Raw genomic sequence first — 18,007 nt, 5'->3', positions numbered from 1 at the left:
TTCTTCTCCATCTGCCCCTTTAAGACCAGGAGTTCTCAAAGACCTGAAGACTATGGGCTCTGTCTCCCTCTTTATCTTCTTCATCACTCTGCTTGTGCTTGCCAGACAGGTATGTCTTCACTTTAACTGTCTGAATGACGTTATCTCTACCTATTTGGTTGAAAGTTTTTTCCCATCATGGCACCTTTCCCATGTAATACTGTCCTTCGCCACACTTTGGCCAATGGCCTGTGATGGCATTATATGAAGCGTGACAGACAAAAAAATAAAAAATGACAGACACATTGTTGGAAACATTGTTTGCTCTGCAAGGGGATTGTGATCTCAGGGGCACTGTGTGTCACGCTTGCTGCTACGATTGTACCGGTGCATCCCTCAAGCAGAGCCAAATACAAACGAGTGTCAGAGTAAATCTGACGCAGTGTCCTGTCTGAATCATCTTCATGAAGGTAAGTCTCTAAACTCGGTAGAAATGATAAAGCTTGTCGGTATCTGTTCCAGAGTAAGAGAGTCATCTAAAGTCCTTTCAGTTATTCATTAACAATGATTTCCAGTCACCCAGGTGTACTTTGAGAGGCTGTTCAGACCTGGTGCTAATGTGCGTCCTGGCTGATCAGATCACAGGTGTGACTCACTCGGGACCCTTTGAGGACACATTCAGGTCAGGTCACACAGGCCACATCTTTTGGCCATATTCTTGCCACAGTGAACAAAGCCGCAGTAAACGCAGTGCCTCGCTCTAATCTCTCATGTCAGTCCCGAGAGTCACCTTCTGAAGGTTTAGAGCTGAGTCGTGCACATTTCTGCTCATCACAGCTGAGGGCTTTTTGGCTCACTTTCAACCTTCTCGTATGATCACCATGGTAGCATTGCTGAACATACAACCTGCTTGGGAACAGTTCATGTTGACAGTGATGGATTTTGTGTTTATAAAAAAAAAAAAAAAAAAAAAAAAAGTAGATTGCTTTTAATGATTATATCCCAGACAGCAGAATCAGACTGAAAGTACTTTTAAAGGCAGAAATTGAGTTGATGCTGATGTCAGTAATTTTTAAACCAAATTGGAAGTAATTTATGGAAGTAATGTTTTCACTTTGCTTTAGTTAAAGACTTTCCATACTTTATAGGACAGTGTGAGAGCCTCATGCACTTCTTCAGCATCGAGTTGAGCTAAGAGCTGTGTGCTGTTGTCCGCATACAGCAAACAGCAGGAATCTTAATGATTTGCATTCAAACCTTTTCACTGCATTCCTCTTTCAGATCATTGCATCTACGTTGTTGCTTTTTGCTCTAATTTGTTTTTATATTCTTCCACCTCTTTATTAATAAAAAAAATAAATAATAAATCCATTTTTTTGGATCAAGAGTTTGGTGATTGGTGTATTTTGTGCAGAGGACGGGTCAAACAAAACACTTTTACGTCAGCAAGGAAAGATGAGTGAGTGCAGTGTTCTATTTGTGAAACATCAGTAGACTCAGCTGACTGTGTGACGTAGGCTGAGTGTTTTTATTAGCATATAGAGCAGCGAATGAGATGCAATAACAAGTGTTCACAAGAGGATGTGTTGTCACATTTTAATGCCAAGTGTGAACACACATACTTGGAGCTGCCCTCTTGGGATCTAATCTTCCAGGATGCAAGATAATACCCGGTCTGAACAGCCTCTGAGATTTACTCCTCAGGACTATGACTGGTTATTCTAAGGAGTTCTGTGCTCCTCCTTTTGGCTATTTTAGGATTATGCTACATTACAGGATGCTTTCTTTACTTCAGAACACTAGAATTGGAGCATTGCTGTACTCTGAAGCCACTCAGGTGTTTATATCTAACCTTAAGCTGAGGATAACATACAGAAGATAATAATAATAATCCTTTTGTCATGAGTAGAATTTGGATTTAACTGTAATTCAGGATGCAGTCGCAGCACTCTGTCATTGAGAGGAGGACCTGAGCAGAATACTGTCACTGTTTAGTATCAGGACTTGTTATTCAATGTGATGCAGTTGATCTTCTGAGTCCTGCTGCAGAAATACTGGTCTTCTTAACGTGGGAACATAACACAGCTGAACTATTTTTACCACCCAGCCATGGCTTAACTGAACATTTCAATTGTGGTCAGATTGCGAGGACATTTCATTTAGTTTTACGGTGGAATGATCTTGCTGTGCTCTTTGCATGATCCTTTGTGATATATTTCAATTTAAATGATTATTTACAACAACTATTGACATACAATCCTGTTTAAAAGTTTGTTTGTAAGAATGCTTGAGGCCTGCTGTCACACAAATCCCTGCAACAAGTGGAGCTGGTTTTTGATATTGAGCCACAAATGCCGACTCGAATGTTAAGCAAATTGGAAATCTATTTGTTGTCCTCTAGAAGTCAGAGGACAAAAATAAGATACCACCCCTATGAAAATGCACCAGGTTTGAGTATCTTTACAATAAATGCCAGCTTATTTCCACACACTGCTTTGATTTCCATTTGTACACAGTTCAAGTTTGCACCAGCCTCTTCTTATCTGTGACTGTAAAAAAAATTATGTTTCCAATATCCTATCTCATCAATTATTCTGCTTTCTGTTTTTCTTTTATCCCACAAACATTTTACTCCTCCTGTTGTGGCACCACATTTATTGACCGAGTTCAGCATTAAATAGTCGTCATAATAGAGAAGCTGAGCGCTGAGTGCTTCGTGTTTGGAAGAAAATCAAATGTCACGTTATCAATTGTACGCACATCATTCCCATCAGAGAATGTCACTGCTTGTCAGTCCTTCACTGAGTGTCTCTCTTTGTTAACATGTGGAAAATCTTAGTTTTTTCCCCCCTGAACTGAAAGAATTGTAGCTGATTTGTTTCAGTGTTCATCTTTTCTGTCTTCAGCATTGGTGATGTCCATGTTTGTGGCTGTTTAATTTGTTTTCTGTGACTTGATGGAAGTAAGCTGAACAGCTGTACCTTCAGTCTCTTCACCTCTGTGTCCTCTTGTAACAGAATGAATATTACTGTAGGTTAGACTTCCTTTGGAAGAACAAGTTCAAGAGGGAGTGTGAGGAGATTGAAACCATGGAGAACCTCAACCGGGTTTTGCTGGAAAACGTCCTGCCTGCACACGTCGCAGAACACTTCTTGGCTCGCAACTGGAAGAATGAGGTTAGTATTTTTTTTAAAATTTCTTTTCAGTACAACAGGCAGTTTTTATGACCTGCCATTCTGAAACACAGTTTAGGAGAATATGGTAACCAGCCTGTGTGACTCATCCATGTCATCAATCATTCTCAGGTCTGTCATTGTACCAGAGTTCTTTTAAAATTGTCAGCAGTTAAAAAAGTATGTGTTAGATCCATGAGGGGGTTTGAGTAATGAGTTAGCCCTGGGGGGGGGGGGGGTCCAAATCAGTTAAATAGGGATGCCGCAACTGCGACAGAACTTTGGATGACAAGTCAGCAATTGATGGTTTGTTCTGAAAAATAATTGAAGTAACAGAACTTAATGATTTTAGAGGAAGAGTTATTTGGATGTGGTTTGGGTGATTTACATCGCTTAATTTCTCTGTCTGGTTGATCATTTGCATTTTGTCCACCTGTGTAGTCCTTAGTGTTTCTAAATCTGAGTATACACAGAAAACTGTCATGTCTTTTTTTTTTTCCTGTCAGACTTATGTCACCTGTATTTAATACATCTTCAAAGTCCACAGTTTATAAATTTCACAGCATTGTTTTGTACCCATCTAGGCTAACATCTGCATTTTGTCTGCTGCTGCTTTTTGTCACGCAGGATCTTTATCACCAGTCCTATGACCTGGTGTGTGTCATGTTCGCCTCTATCCCAGACTTTAAAGAGTTCTACACTGAATCTGACGTCAACAAAGAGGGATTAGAGTGCCTCCGGCTGCTCAACGAAATCATCGCTGACTTTGATGAGGTGAACAGCCTTTAAAATTGCATTTGTCACAACATCTTACATATGTACCAGAAATGCTATACACGATACCATCTCAACAGGTTTCACCACTTTACTAGCAGCATGATACTGGACGTGCTGTTTCATGCTGGCTAAAACCTCTTATGTAATATTGTCAGAATATTCGAAGACTTCTTTAGGCAGACAGATGCTTCTCCTAGATTAAAAAAACATATATACTGTTGTTATGACTATGTAAACATCTGTCACTTCAATAATTAATGAGGTCTCCTTTCCTTTAGTTGTTGAGTGCATCATGTTTGTATTTCTGTGTGCAGTTGCTTTCTAAACCTAAATTCAGTGGTGTGGAGAAGATAAAGACGATTGGCAGCACTTACATGGCTGCTACTGGACTTAATGCATCACCTGGGCCTGAGTACACATCCCAGGTAGGCTAATATTTAAAAAATAAATAAATGAAGTAAACTTCTTACTGTATGTGTGACTGTCACAAAATTGGGTACTTTTAACAAAAAAATAATGTGAAACTGCTTGTCCTCTTCCGCTTGCAGGAGCATGACAGGCAGTACATGCACATAGGAACCATGGTCGAGTTTGCGTTTGCCTTGGTGGGGAAGTTGGATGTTATTAATAAACACTCCTTCAATGACTTCAAACTGAGAGTTGGTGAGTTACACTGGACAGCTTCAGTTATTAGTACAAGCAGAGTATGAATATACTGCACAATGAATACTGTTGGTTCTTTGTTTTACTTTCTAAAATGGATTCCACTCTTAACTTATCGTATTACCTTTTCTAACTTAAATTGTATGTGAGAATTGAAAATATTGGGTGCATTGTCAGACGTTCTAAGATGACATATCATAGCACAACATCATCCCTGTTTCTGTTTAGTCTTTCCAAGCAAGGACGGGTCATGACATCAGACAACCATTGATCAATTGTAAAAAGAAAAAAAAAAAAAAAAAAAAAAAAATGTATACAAAATAGCAGGTGGCATTGGTGAAAAGCCCCCACAAAACCTCAAAACTATTGGACAAGGAGGAAGAACAGAAAAACAGTGGACACGTGTTCTGTGAGCCATTCTCAGCTCATATGTGCTAAACATGTGAAAGACCATCCAGTTGCAAAGGCCAGCTTTCACTGATAACGGTAGTATGGGGGTGCATGAGGAATTTTTGAGAGACCTATGCTGCCATTACGGTGAAGTCTTTCCCGGGTAGGTCTGTGGTTATCTAAGCAGGACAATGCCAGACCTCATTCTGCATGACTTGCAGCAGTGTAGCTTCATAGACAGTTTGTGTGCTTGACTGGCCTCTGTGCAGTCAAGATCAGTCTTCTATTGAAAATATATGGAGCATCATAAAAAAGTAGAATCATCCAGCAGCAACCACAGACTAATAAGAAGCTGAAATCTTGTTTTTAGCAAAAATAGACACAGGTTCAGCCGAAGAACTGCAACTACTGGTATTCTCAGTTCCCAGACAATCAAACAGTGTAATGAAGTTAAAGGTCATGGAACATAATGATCCGTAAAGCTCTCTTAACTATTTTGTGTGTTGCTGAGATTAAATTATACATTATATCTTCGAAATACAGCCTTAAAAAAAAACAAACAAAAAAAAAACTTGACTTCCCCGGTGCTGTGGAGATCATTTCCACAGCATTTCTTTGCAGAAATAGACAGAAATGCACCAACATCTAAATAATACTCCTGTAAAAAGACATGTTGTGGGTAGGGAAGCAGGCAGGTTCCAGCTCCCTGTGAGCAGTAAGAGTCAGAGTTAGATACCTTCAACCTGTCTATGCAGATCTCAGCATGGGCTGCTCCATTAACTCAGCAGTGTGCATGTGAGGGCCTGTACATCCCTGCTGCTTCCAGATGGGGCCTAATATGCTCCATCAGACAGAAATACTGGTCCTCACGCACACAGAGTTGACAAAACCCATGGCTGTGTGCCTGAGAGTGCTGCCTTCACACTTTTGGAGATTTCATTTTCCAGTTATCTGAGACAGACAGAGTTATCTTAGCAGAGGTGCTGATAGTGTTGGGGATTAAGCGCTCAGTTGCACGTAGCTTCCACCTTTTCTGAAGGTTGTGATGAAATGTTGTGAAATGCTAGGTCTATACTAACAGCAGCAGGTTTTCTGAAGATATTTTTGAGCGTCAAACAGTAAGTATTAACAACTATCCTAATTTCGTACAGGGTGCAACACAGCCAAATTGAGTGTAGATATGTACCCAAAGATGACTGATTGTAAACTAAAGTTCCATCAGAAAAGAAAGCTGAAGAAGAAAGAATCTGAAATGTTTACGAGAGACTTGGTTTCCTTTGTCAGGTATTAATCATGGTCCAGTGATAGCTGGAGTCATTGGGGCTCAGAAACCACAGTATGATATCTGGGGGAATACAGTGAATGTAGCCAGCCGAATGGACAGTACTGGAGTCCTGGGGAAAATACAGGTGAGTGACTTTCCTTTGTCCGATCTGAAGAAATATGTCTCTGAAATATGTCCGTCAAATATCAAACACATATGTTTGAAACACATCTTTACAGTCGGAGACTTTGTTTTTGCAACAGTCCTAACTGTAACAGCTGAAAATGAAGAAACATGTCTCTCTGAGAATGATTTAAATCACACACTTAGACTTGGCAACAGCAAAAATACAAAAAAAAGAGGTTCAGTTCCCGTTTAGCGGCCCAGCAAATGACACACATAACTCAAATGTTTGAATTGTTAATCTCATTACTTCAGCCGTGCTTTTCCAGCTGTGGCAAAGTGTTGTGAAAATAGCCGTTATTCAGAAATGTTAAACCAAACCAGATATTTGTGAACAGTTTAACATCTTCATACGGAACTTCAAAATAGTGTCAAACTGGAAGGCCTCAGACAGGACTGGAAGGATTTTTCATTGGTGATACGACATTAAAAAGAGAAATTCCAACACTGATAACGATATGTTTTGCTCAAAAAGGCAAGCTTTTGTGGGCTTGCTGGGATTCTTTGCATCTGTCGGGCATCACATCATGAGTGAAGCCAGCCGTTTCCCTCAGAGGACCAGCATGGCTCCTCCTTCACACGTACACATTTTAAATACACAGATGGGTAAAAGATAAAACTCCTCTTCCCTCCGCAGGAGCCATTTATGGCAGTGAGGACATCCCATCATCTTAACATCATATGACATCTTCAAATCTTACATTGGCGTCCTGTCTGAGCACTGATAAAATAGAATGGTTTTCCACCTGCATGGTGTGTGGCTGCTGCCATCATTCAGTCTTCTGGGAGCTGTATTAGGTTTCGCAGCTTGTACACATCTGATTGAGCCATCTGCTGAGCAGTCCAGCACAACCGCAGCACTCTCAATTGCATTCCAAGATTGCCTGTTGATATTTTCAAATATAACGAAGGCAAGAATGGGAATCATGGAGTTTTTGTTCAAGCTGGTAGAGATTTCTCCCACCCTCAGTTAATTTTACTGATTACAGGAGACATTTTCTGGTGTCTTTCATGAATACTGGGTTAGATGGTTAGACAGTATTTCATCAGTTGATACTTTGCTTTTTGGGAAATGCATGTCCTATTTGCTCCACAGGTTTCAGTTTAAACTTAACATTAGAGGCTGTGATGACCTGTGGCCTTTCTCTTGAAGGAGAAATGATAGTGGAGGTAATATTGTTCACAACTATTTGACCTGCATACATTTTTCAGACTTTAATGCACAGGTCAGAGTTTAAACAACACTTATCCAGCTGAAATGCTGATTTGATCAGCAAAACTTTGGCGATGTGCTGCAACATTCAGAGAAGAATCCATAACTTATGAGTTAGTAGTCAGCAGCCTTTTCCTGTGGAGAGCTGAGTGTTTTTGCCAGCAGGAATTTGATGCATTCATTAAGATGAGCAAAATTGACATTACCCATGTGGTTCCCCCTCTAGGTGACTGAGGAGACGAGTCGTATCCTTCTGACCCTTGGCTACATGTGTTCTTGTAGAGGCATCATCAATGTCAAGGGCAAAGGAGAGCTTAAGACCTTCTTTGTACACACAGAGATGACTCGCTCACTGTCCCAGGGGAATGTAATGCCGTAAGCCTGCTTCAGAATACTCTGCATTTACACAGACACCATGAACAGACTTTGATCTCAGACAGAGAAGCTTTTGATCTGCTATAAAAGAAGCAAGTTTTCACCAGCAGGAAATCACATCTGGAGTGCAAGGAGGAGAATAATCAGATTTTACTGGTACATCGCATCACCTAGGCCAGAGCTGTAGTATACATTTAGTCACTTATGTAACTTCAAGTGTAGCATGAAAAGCAGGAAGCCAGTAAATCCCAAAAATATACTGAATGCTGGAGCTGGAAAATCCACAGAGGCAAAAGTTAGTCGGCTGTAGTGATGTACAGTACATTCTTACTGAGACAGAAAAATCTCACATGGTCCAAATCATTGTTCTGGGATGCTTGAAGCAGTCGCTGTACCACAGAAACCTGCCTTTCAGCCAGCCGTATCAAAGCAGAATTCACTTTACTGGACAGTGCACTTTGATTGCAGGATGATGTACCAGAGAAAGTCGAGTTCAAATTGCATGGCAACAATTTTCAGCCGAGCATCTTAAAGACAATTTTATAGGGAACAGTGATAGTAACAAACACCACCATGTTGTTATGAATGTATGAATGTAGGCAAATTTGTGTTCCCCTTACAAATTTTCAGAGTGCTACAAAAGATCTGAAATTAAAATCAAAGAATAAACAATAAGATACTCGTGGTCCATAGGTGAAGCCTGTCTTGTTTAAGAAAAGACACAGACAGCCAACAAGGTGGTACAGTGTCTACATAGCTCCATCAGTCTTGTTCGAAGCAACAGTCTGAGACTATAAAAGATAAAACCACATCAAAAAAGGGGTCTATGAATATATTGTGATATTCACACAAGTTTTCCAAAGTTGCCTTTGCACTTTCATCATCTTGTTTGCATTATCTAAAGTGTTTGTGGTTTACACATGTTTCAATGCCTGCTGAAAACAAAGTCTGGGGCCAGATGCATAAGCACCCTGTGGGATTTGTAGAGATTTTTAAATGATTTGTGTCGAGAATGTGCACTTTGTAACAGGTTTTCTACACATGGCTGTGGACTTGAATAGGTTTGAAATGTAGAGAGAATATCTAACAGAAAAAGCATTTGTTTTAATTTTATAAATCCAAACAGCAGTCTCAGTCAGTCGGACATCTTGCTCAGAAGCTCATTCATCATTGTGAAATTATTTTTGCTGTTGTTATCCTCAGTTGTTGCAATATGATAGCTTTTTTGATAACGTGTACGTGAACCCAATTCAACATTACATGTAACAGTATCAGGCACAAATTTTGCTGTGGACACCTGACAAAAACAATGCAAGTGGATAGTTCTGTGTTTTGGAAGCACGCACTTTTATGCATCTGACCTCTGATTTAAAACACACGATGGAGTAAGAATACTGGATACAAATGGATAAGATGATTTTAGCGTAAAAAATTTTGGGGAGTGAGAGCCTGATCTATGTACAGGGTAGCTTTAGAGCACGTATAGAACAGTGGTTTTGTAAGAAAAGAAAATACTATCAAAAAGTGTTTTGACGTTTTGATGATTGTTTTTTGTAAAAACTTAATTAAAATTTCTATGTCTTTCAGTTGAGCTGAGTCCTTTTATTTTCTTGCAGCCTTCCAGAATGATAAACTTGCAATATTGTGTGCCTCTACATACACACTTGACATTGGACAGTGCCCTGAAACAACAGCAAAGACAGAATATGTCTGGATCATCAGGGTCAGAACTGAATCATTATGTGAAGTAGCAAAGTGTGTGCCATGTCCGCTTCCACTGCAGTTCCTGTTTTCAATGAAATTTTAACATTTTGAATGGAGACAGCCAAAGCAGCTTATTTCAAGATGGGGATAATCACCAAACTATTTTAATGCAAACAGAATAATCATGTAATGAATTTTGTCACAACATCAGTGGGCCACCCCAAGCTGAACACCACACAGAAAATACTAAAGCTAGAAAGAGTCTAAGAACATTTATATCTGATCACCAATCAATACAGATTAAGAAAATCTACACTTTTGTAATGTAGACCAAATGCAAACCTTTGGTTGAGTGCACTCAATACGTGTTTTTTTTTTTTGCTATGTCTAAACTTCAGAATCTACAAACTTCACAATCCTGTTTGCATGTTCCACCAGCTGTCTCTGCAAGTAGAAGTTATGCTGAAAAGTGACATGAGAACAGCTGTTTTTTTTTATCTGCCAACTTAGTGACACAGAGTTTGTGGCTGAGAGGAAATGTGTAATGGCTGCATGTGTCAGCGTGTGTTAGCATGAAGCAATCACTTCACATCACAGAGAAGAGCCACGCCCCGGAGGACCCAGTTCTCTGGAGGAAGGGAGGTTTTCAGGTCTACAGCTGCGATGTAATTCACATCGGTCCTGACCGGCTTCTTGTAGATTGGACAAGAATAGAGGCGGGAATCCTTTGTGCCTGCAACATAAAGACACAAACAACCAGTTATTCCAAAAGCAGATGGAGAAAATCCAAAACGGCTATTTTACATTTTGTATTTAAAGACAAAGCAGCTGACACAAGACTCTTAATAAAACATCTATGTAAGGACTACTTTAAGTGATGAAATATTAACATTAGTTGATGTCATTGGGGCCTCCAGCTGTGTTCATCAAAACATCTGTTTTTATTATGTAAAATCTGCTATGATTCAGAGAAACGGTTATTTCCCTCAGCACCACTTTGTTTTCTGGATCTCCAGCTGTCATTTTGTTTGCTTCTTAGCTTTAAGCCTTTCTGTCATAACACGATGAACTGCAGGAGTTTCCCTTGAGTGGCCTTAATCGGCACAGAACTAAACCTTTTTTTCTCAGCCACACTCAAGTCTTTTTTTTACAGATGATAAAACTAATCTGAAGGAAGTGACAATTAAGTAGAGCAGTACTAAAAACCTGTACGCTGCTTGTTCACACACACACAGACACACACATTTTGCACAATGTATTGCAATCACTTGTCTAAAGAAACATTTTTGCATCATTTTCCTTTGCTCTGAAACACACCTAAACCTAGCAGGCAGAATTCATGTATATAAAAGTAAAAACATCTTGATTCTCAATCACATTAAGGCCTAAAGAGTTTTGTTTTTTTGGTGTCCTGTTGGCAAAGGTATTAGGGCAGTATGGACTGAGCTATTTCAGTTATTTCAGTCACCTGAGAAACTCTGCATACTTGTACTGCTTTTATTGAAAGAGCAGAAGAATCTGTCCTCTGGTGCAGAGCTCCACAGCAGTACGTACATTTACATGCACAGTAATACTCTGATATCCTTTAAAGCAACACGAGAGAAGGTTGATGATCTTAAAACCACACTGGACTACACTGACTATTATGCACAATGCAGGCCAGAAAGTGACTTGCAGCACCCAGGCTTTGAGATACAGCAGTTCACTGAATTTCAGCCTGACGCCCAACTTACTTTTGCAATGATAAATGAAGTTTAGAGAGATTGAAGCTGTGGTTTATTTCTGAATAAAACTAATGAAATATGTTTATATATATTCCAGACATTTACTTTAATGTGCTGTATCATTACTAATGGGAAATACACAGCATTACAACAGCAGCATGTTCATCTATGTCATGTTATTTATCAGAGATTGAAATATATGATATAAAGGTATCACAGCCTCACAGATGAAGACACTGGTAGCAACCAGAGTCCTATTTCAGACTTGCTTCCAAATAAGTTCTTTCCATTTCACGCCAAAATCTTAACAGGTTTACAGCCTTTTGAAAGGTTCTGTGCATGTGCAGGGCTCAGATGGTGATTTGTTTTTAAGAGAGTGGTGTTGCATCCCAAAACTGCAGGGCGAGTCAAAAAGCAAAAAAATGATAGATTCCCATTGATGCATTATAGGACCCCAAGTCGCGATTTCTGATTACCAGAATAAAGTCATTTGGAACAAGTAATAATCAAATTAAGTGGAATAATCCAAACTTAGTTGCATTATGTAAACATGTTTTTTGCACAATTTACGTCCTGCTGGAGTTTTTGCAACATTCTTAAGAGGATCTTTATCTCAGACGTATTCTTAAGGTTTCCATCCCATGCAGTCAATGTATGAATGTAACATTATGCATCAGGGAATAGATTTCCAGCAGTATGTGCCAAGCATTTGTTCTAGAAAAAAAACGAAAATGCACCGCTACTTTCTGACACAAGCCCTAAGTTTCCCAGTCAGTGCAAAATAAGATAGCTGCGGGGAGCTCACTTATCAACAGCTTGATGAAACTACATGTGAAACTACATGCAGTTTTGGTTGGACTAACGTGTTAACATGCATTTTCAAAGTCTGGTTTTGGTCAAACTACCACAACATATGTAGGCTACATATATTTTCATGTAAATGTGCTTACTGACGTTATAACTGCATGTTGGCTAACCTCTTAACACAACCTCACAGTTTTTGTAGGGCAGCTTATTTCTATACCTCACATGATTGTGTGATTTAAATAGTTTAATGGGTCTCCCACTGTGGTGTACAACCCATCTGCTGCAGTCTTTAGAAAGAGTCATTTCAATTGGCCTACGACAATGTTTAGCCGGCCAGTATGTGTCACACAAACAACTACATAAATGTCGACACCAAAAGTTTCCCTGAAAAATGGAAAAGGCCAGGCTACATTGTTATTCACCTCATCCATCAGTGGTTTTCATGTTGCTGCTGCTCAATGTACGCTGGCCTTTTTCCTGAACAATTACTTTGCCACATACGGCTGGAAATCTATTCCCCAACATAATAAACAGCATTTAGTGTGCTTGACATTTAAATGTTACTTCCATCCAGTGACTGCGTGGGATGGGAACCTTAAGGAGGAGAGATCCTCTTAAAAAAAAGACTGGATTAAAGCTTCAGCATCGAGATTAGACTCCCCATCTTGAATAATAAAACTCACCATTATTTTCAGCATACATCCTGATCACGGGCATCATCTCGAAGAGGACTTTAGGTTTGGAGTCAATGAGTTTGCAGTTGCGGCGGTCCCAGCCAGCCCCCTCCAGGTAGAGGCCATAAACATACACTCCTTCTGCGGGGGGTTGGGTGATGTCATCCTTCATCCATTTAGTCACCTCATTACACAGCACCATGCGGTCCAGAGCCCAGCCCTTGTTGGCTCGAGTGATCTCCTGTGAGTGAATGTAAAAAAAAAATTTTCAGCTTAAGGTAAAGATGAGGCCACTACACCACAGCAGTGACCAAAAGTGATGGGGTTAAATTTGGCTCTTTTCCCGCTTATAAATCAATTCTGATAAAAGGGCTGCAATAAAGCTACAAGAAGGGTAGATAAGTGCACTCCATCTGAGGTGTTCTTTTGTGAGATTCTGAAGCAATTCGAAGTAAATCCAATATGTGTGAGGAAATCAAATGTGAGTACTAAATCATTTCAGTGGTTACCTTCATTTTGAGGGAAAACAAAACCGACATAAACCTTACTTGGCTATATTTGACACTTAGGGGTTGATAACTAATGACAAGGGCAGGCACACAGCAGATCTTAACAAAAACAAGTCGGCTACTTCAAGCGTATTCTACACACAGAATCAACAACTCTCCAGATAGTTTGGGATTCCACTGGCCTGATAAAAGCTGTAAATGTATCTCCTGAGAGTCGTGCACAGAAGCTCAGCGGTGGCTATTTTAAGAAACTTACATTAGTCCATGAAATCCTTTACTCCAAAAAAAAATAAAAAATACAGATATCTGAATCTTTCTCTGAGGGATAGGATTTTTTGTACTTAACAGAATATATAAAACTTGGATGTCAGTCAGGTGTAGAAACCTGGCATGAATGCTAAATGACTCCAACCCCCATCCGATGCAGTACAGAAAGTGCAAAGCAAATGGATTTTTTGGGCCAGAAAACATGTTTAGGCTCCGAGGTCTCTTTTCAGTTAGTCTTAAAGTTAGTGTCTACCGTAGATTTCAGCCACAGATGGGTTCCAATCTTCATCCATTTTTGTTTGTGAACTGAATATGTTTCACAGACATAAAAAGCCAACTAGTCTTTTCGTTCAACACAGTAATAGACATGCAAGAAAAAATACAAAACTGACCGGATAGAAGCTATTTGTTCTAATCTACATCCTACAGACTTTCTGTGTTTTTTTAAAGCAATTTATTTCGAATGTTGCGGTGTCCGCAGCCGCCAGATAGATGCTGGTGATCTGGGTTTTGAAAAGGGAACTACTCAGTTGTACTCATCAGAAATAAATGGACACCCTTTGGACAATTAGAAGTGAGTATTCACTCTGACCATGGAGGAAACGGGTGCCAATTCTCTTCATTCATTGGATCAATGGTCTTGAGTTTGACATGTAGTATTGAGACTACCAGTAAGTTTACCCTCATTGTCAACTATAAAAACAAAACATATTTTAGTCATTTAAGAGCTAGTATAACCTAGATTATGTTTGTTAATGATGTTCATCAGGTTCCATTTTCACAGATTTTCTCCAAAGCCGACAAAAGATTCCTTTTAAACTGCCACCAACTGAATACAACTCACATGACAGAAATTATGATGCCTTCAAACTATTTGAAAAAAGACTCTCCCCAAAATCAATGATTGGTTTACTCGTTCTGGCAAACCAAACACCATGAAACAATAGAAAATATAGAAATCAACCAAGATCAAACTCAGAATCACAAATATCTGGCCAAATGAGTAAAGGCTCGCCAATAAAAATGTCTTTTAGGAAGGCACTCAAAAGCAATCGCTGGCTCTGCCGACCTTACGATTGTTCATACTAAGGTAACCAACACAAAAAGAAAGATTTATTTAGTCATTCTTTGTTTTTAAGTTATTTTCATAATCAATGTCAGTCTAGTTCCTTGCCTGGATTTTAAAATACATAATGAAGAATTAATAATATAACAAGTATTATTCTATCAATACAATTACCCAAATTATGCACCCAAACAAGGCCAACAGGATTTGAGATCTGGATCAAGTAGGGTTAAACGTACAGATTAATTTACCCCATATTAATGCTGCATGAATAGACATTAAGGGGAATGTCTTTCTACATTTGACCAAGTGTGTCTATGCGTGTACATGTATACATGTTTGTGTGTGTGAATGTGGCTGTGTGCCTGCTTCTCTCTCTGTGTGCCATCTGCTCTTTCCTGGGCAGTGGGTAAATAGGTGGGCAGCCTGATGCTGTGAGTACCTGTCTCATGGCTGTCAGGAAGCCCTGTGGGTTGAAGAAACCTGTCATCCAGAAACAGTTTGGCCGCCCCTCAAAGATCCAAGCCTGGAATTGCCGATTCCGCTCAATCAACTCGGTGAACCAGAACCCCAGAGTGCTGGAGGCCCATGATGCCTGAAAAAAGAAAAAATAAGGACAAGCAACAACATGATCAAACCGTTATGATAACACACTGAAAGTTGTCACCCAAAGGGGTGGAAAAGTAATTGGACTGTGAATCGCTGGACTGAAGTGGAAAAAGAGACTGTAGAAAAGCAAAATTTAAAAAAAAGGAAAAAGGAAAGCAGGGGCAGTCAGGAAGCTATCCAAGTCTGTATTATTCCAACAGACTAATGTATGTGAGAGCACGGCTTGAATGCCAACTGAATAAAAAATACGACATTGGAAAGGTCATGCAAGGTTCTACTACTGTTGTTTGCGTTTTTTTCGTAAAGGTTCAGTATATTTATTCAGTAGAAAACAAATAAGAGTTTAACTGAGAATATGCGCTGCTCAAATGGTCATGACCTGCTGTTCCCAGAAACAGAAGACAATATGGAACGAAAAGGAAGTCGTAAAAACATCTAAGATATTTATATTTTTGTTTGTTTCTTAAGTAGAAACAAAATCACCACTACTAATTAAAGAAAGTTGCAGCAGATGGTTTGCACACAAAAAGGGAGAGTGCGCAGTTTTTACTGTTTTTGTGTGCCGAGATGTGCAACTGAAGCTGGATAACTTAGATTTGAATGTGTAAATAGCTTGAAAAAATGTACTCAATAGGACAATGGTGAATCGGTATGAGAGATAGTTTAAGAGCACAATTTTAAATCGAGACGACTTACCTTCTTCCAGCGTGCAGGAATGCGAGCATCATACATGCAGTCCAGGGCATCCCGCAGGTTCTCGCTCATGATGATGGTTCCATCGATGGCCAACTTGAGGTCTGTCAGGGTGTTTCGGACCAGAACTATGACCCTCTGCATCCGATCGATCTCCTGACGCAGGAAGATGTTCATGGGCTGGAAAGGACCCATCTTTTGAAGATGCTCTTTTACCTAATTTTATTGAATCAAATTAGATTAAACATCAATGCATCCACACATCCCGTGAAGGTATGTAAATACAAATTGAAATTGAAGCTTGTCAACATATGTGTCACAAAGGGTGTGTTGTTAAGTGACAGTTTAGTTTTCCACCTAAAAAAAAAAAAAGTCCCTCTTGCCATACTTTTATTTAATGAGAAAAAAGATCAGGAAATTCAAAATGACAAGACAACAAGGGGGAACCAATGAGGATTAAGATGCAAACGTTGTCTTTGTTTTTTTCTCTGTTACTATCTCAAACACAAGTCGTGCCACTATGCACAGCTGGCAGGGTGAGTGGAACACGGTGTTTCACCTCTAACAGTTGACTCAGGCTCTTCAAGGGGGATACACACACACTCACTTCAAAAGGTATGTAGTCAGGAGGCAGTTTCTCCAGCATGTCATCAGCTAGCCTGGACACTGCAGTCTCTCTGGTCTCCCCGCCTCCTGATGAACTGTCTTTTGGCTGAATACTGAGGATGGTGTCCAGTACATCTTTAGCCAGTTTACTTTGAAAGGTTATATCTGCATTGGGGTGCAGACCAAACACCTCTGGAGTGTCGTAGGCTGGAAGACTCTGTGAAAGCAGAGGAGCAATAGTTTCTGAACAACTCTTTTACACCACAGACAAAATATTTTTAGACAGAGATGACCATGATGCGTTCTTTCTTCACTAACAATGAGTGAGCGTCATCACTGAACATATTCAACAGCTTTAAACTGAGCCAGCGTATACTTGTTTCCACCAGTGTGGAACATTTTCATGTGCCATCTTTTTTTGAGGAATGTCCAACCACCGTTCTCCCCACAGGTTCAAACACCTAATCCGTTGCCAAGTGTTGCCTGGTGGGAGGTGTAGACAGCAAGCATCTCTTCTCATACACCTGGTGTCACCACCTGCTTATTTTCCCCTTCTATAGAGGTGAATGACCATGAGGGTGTATGACATGCTGTTGAGGTGACAAGGTCACTCCCAAGCCTCCCACAAACATGGCCAAATGTCTTTAATTGGCTCACAACCAAGCTCCATCTTGAGTATCTGTGTGCCACCTAAGTGAGTGCACGAGAACATGCAATGTGAGGATTCGTGCTCAGACAAGTCAACAACTTTTGTTGTACTTTTTTATGTGAATAGTCACATGAAAAACAAGGTGCACGCTTTTTCAATCGATTCTAAAGTTTTATGCATCAAAACATGACCTCAGACGAACAACACATGCATCACATTACACCGTGTCAACATTATTCAATTAACAAAAACAAAGCCAACATGGAAAAGCAGTGCGCATAAAAAAACAAAATACACCATGTTCTTTTTAGAGAGAAGAGACTTTCTTCAGCAACCACTCCAAATTGTAATTCTAATTGTACTGTCACAAACTTAAAGGGACACTGTGTAATTTCTTCCCCCATCTAGTGGTGCAATTTTATTTTGCAAAGTCGAATGAATTTGCTCTCTAGCGCCTCGCGTTTTCAAATGTGCGTTGCAACTTCTTGAACTACGGCAGGCGGAATGTGTCAAGATTCAAGAAGCTATAGCTTCAGACTCAAGGTCCATACAAACAAAAATAAATCAAGACACACAGTACAAAGGATTACATAACACACATACAATAACACAATAAATACAGATGACAGATAACATGTCAGATAACATAAGTTGACATAGCCTTTGGTGTGCAAACAATGCA

The 18,007-nt window shown here is 39.7% G+C and overlaps 2 protein-coding genes across 4 annotated transcripts in view; one reads left to right on the top strand and one right to left on the bottom strand.

The window, feature by feature from the left end:
- adcy2a (adenylate cyclase 2a) overlaps positions 1-8,274 on the top strand; it is a 71,503-nt gene extending 63,229 nt beyond the window's left edge. For all 3 annotated transcript variants that reach the window (XM_075465098.1, XM_075465095.1, XM_075465096.1), the window contains 7 exons: positions 25-109; positions 2,997-3,155; positions 3,780-3,926; positions 4,244-4,354; positions 4,478-4,592; positions 6,267-6,391; positions 7,869-8,274. In XM_075465098.1, the coding sequence (XP_075321213.1) occupies positions 25-109; positions 2,997-3,155; positions 3,780-3,926; positions 4,244-4,354; positions 4,478-4,592; positions 6,267-6,391; positions 7,869-8,021 (895 nt within the window). In that variant the 3' untranslated portion in view covers positions 8,022-8,274. The remainder of the gene's footprint in view (positions 1-24; positions 110-2,996; positions 3,156-3,779; positions 3,927-4,243; positions 4,355-4,477; positions 4,593-6,266; positions 6,392-7,868) is intronic.
- Positions 8,275-8,309: 35 nt separating this feature from the next.
- Positions 8,310-18,007, bottom strand: part of dnah5 (dynein, axonemal, heavy chain 5) — a 103,958-nt gene continuing 94,260 nt past the window's right edge. Inside the window, exons 83-87 of the mRNA XM_075465094.1 lie at positions 16,678-16,893; positions 16,074-16,286; positions 15,211-15,363; positions 12,936-13,167; positions 8,310-10,454 (exon numbers count right to left, since the gene is read on the bottom strand). Coding sequence (XP_075321209.1) covers positions 10,303-10,454; positions 12,936-13,167; positions 15,211-15,363; positions 16,074-16,286; positions 16,678-16,893 — 966 coding nt within the window. The 3' untranslated portion in view covers positions 8,310-10,302. The remainder of the gene's footprint in view (positions 10,455-12,935; positions 13,168-15,210; positions 15,364-16,073; positions 16,287-16,677; positions 16,894-18,007) is intronic.

Source organism: Odontesthes bonariensis, chromosome 5 (genome assembly GCF_027942865.1).
Source record: "Odontesthes bonariensis isolate fOdoBon6 chromosome 5, fOdoBon6.hap1, whole genome shotgun sequence".
Taxonomy (NCBI): Eukaryota; Metazoa; Chordata; class Actinopteri; order Atheriniformes; family Atherinopsidae; genus Odontesthes; species Odontesthes bonariensis.
Note: the sequence above shows the minus strand (reverse complement) of the source record. Positions and strands in the feature narration are given on the sequence as shown.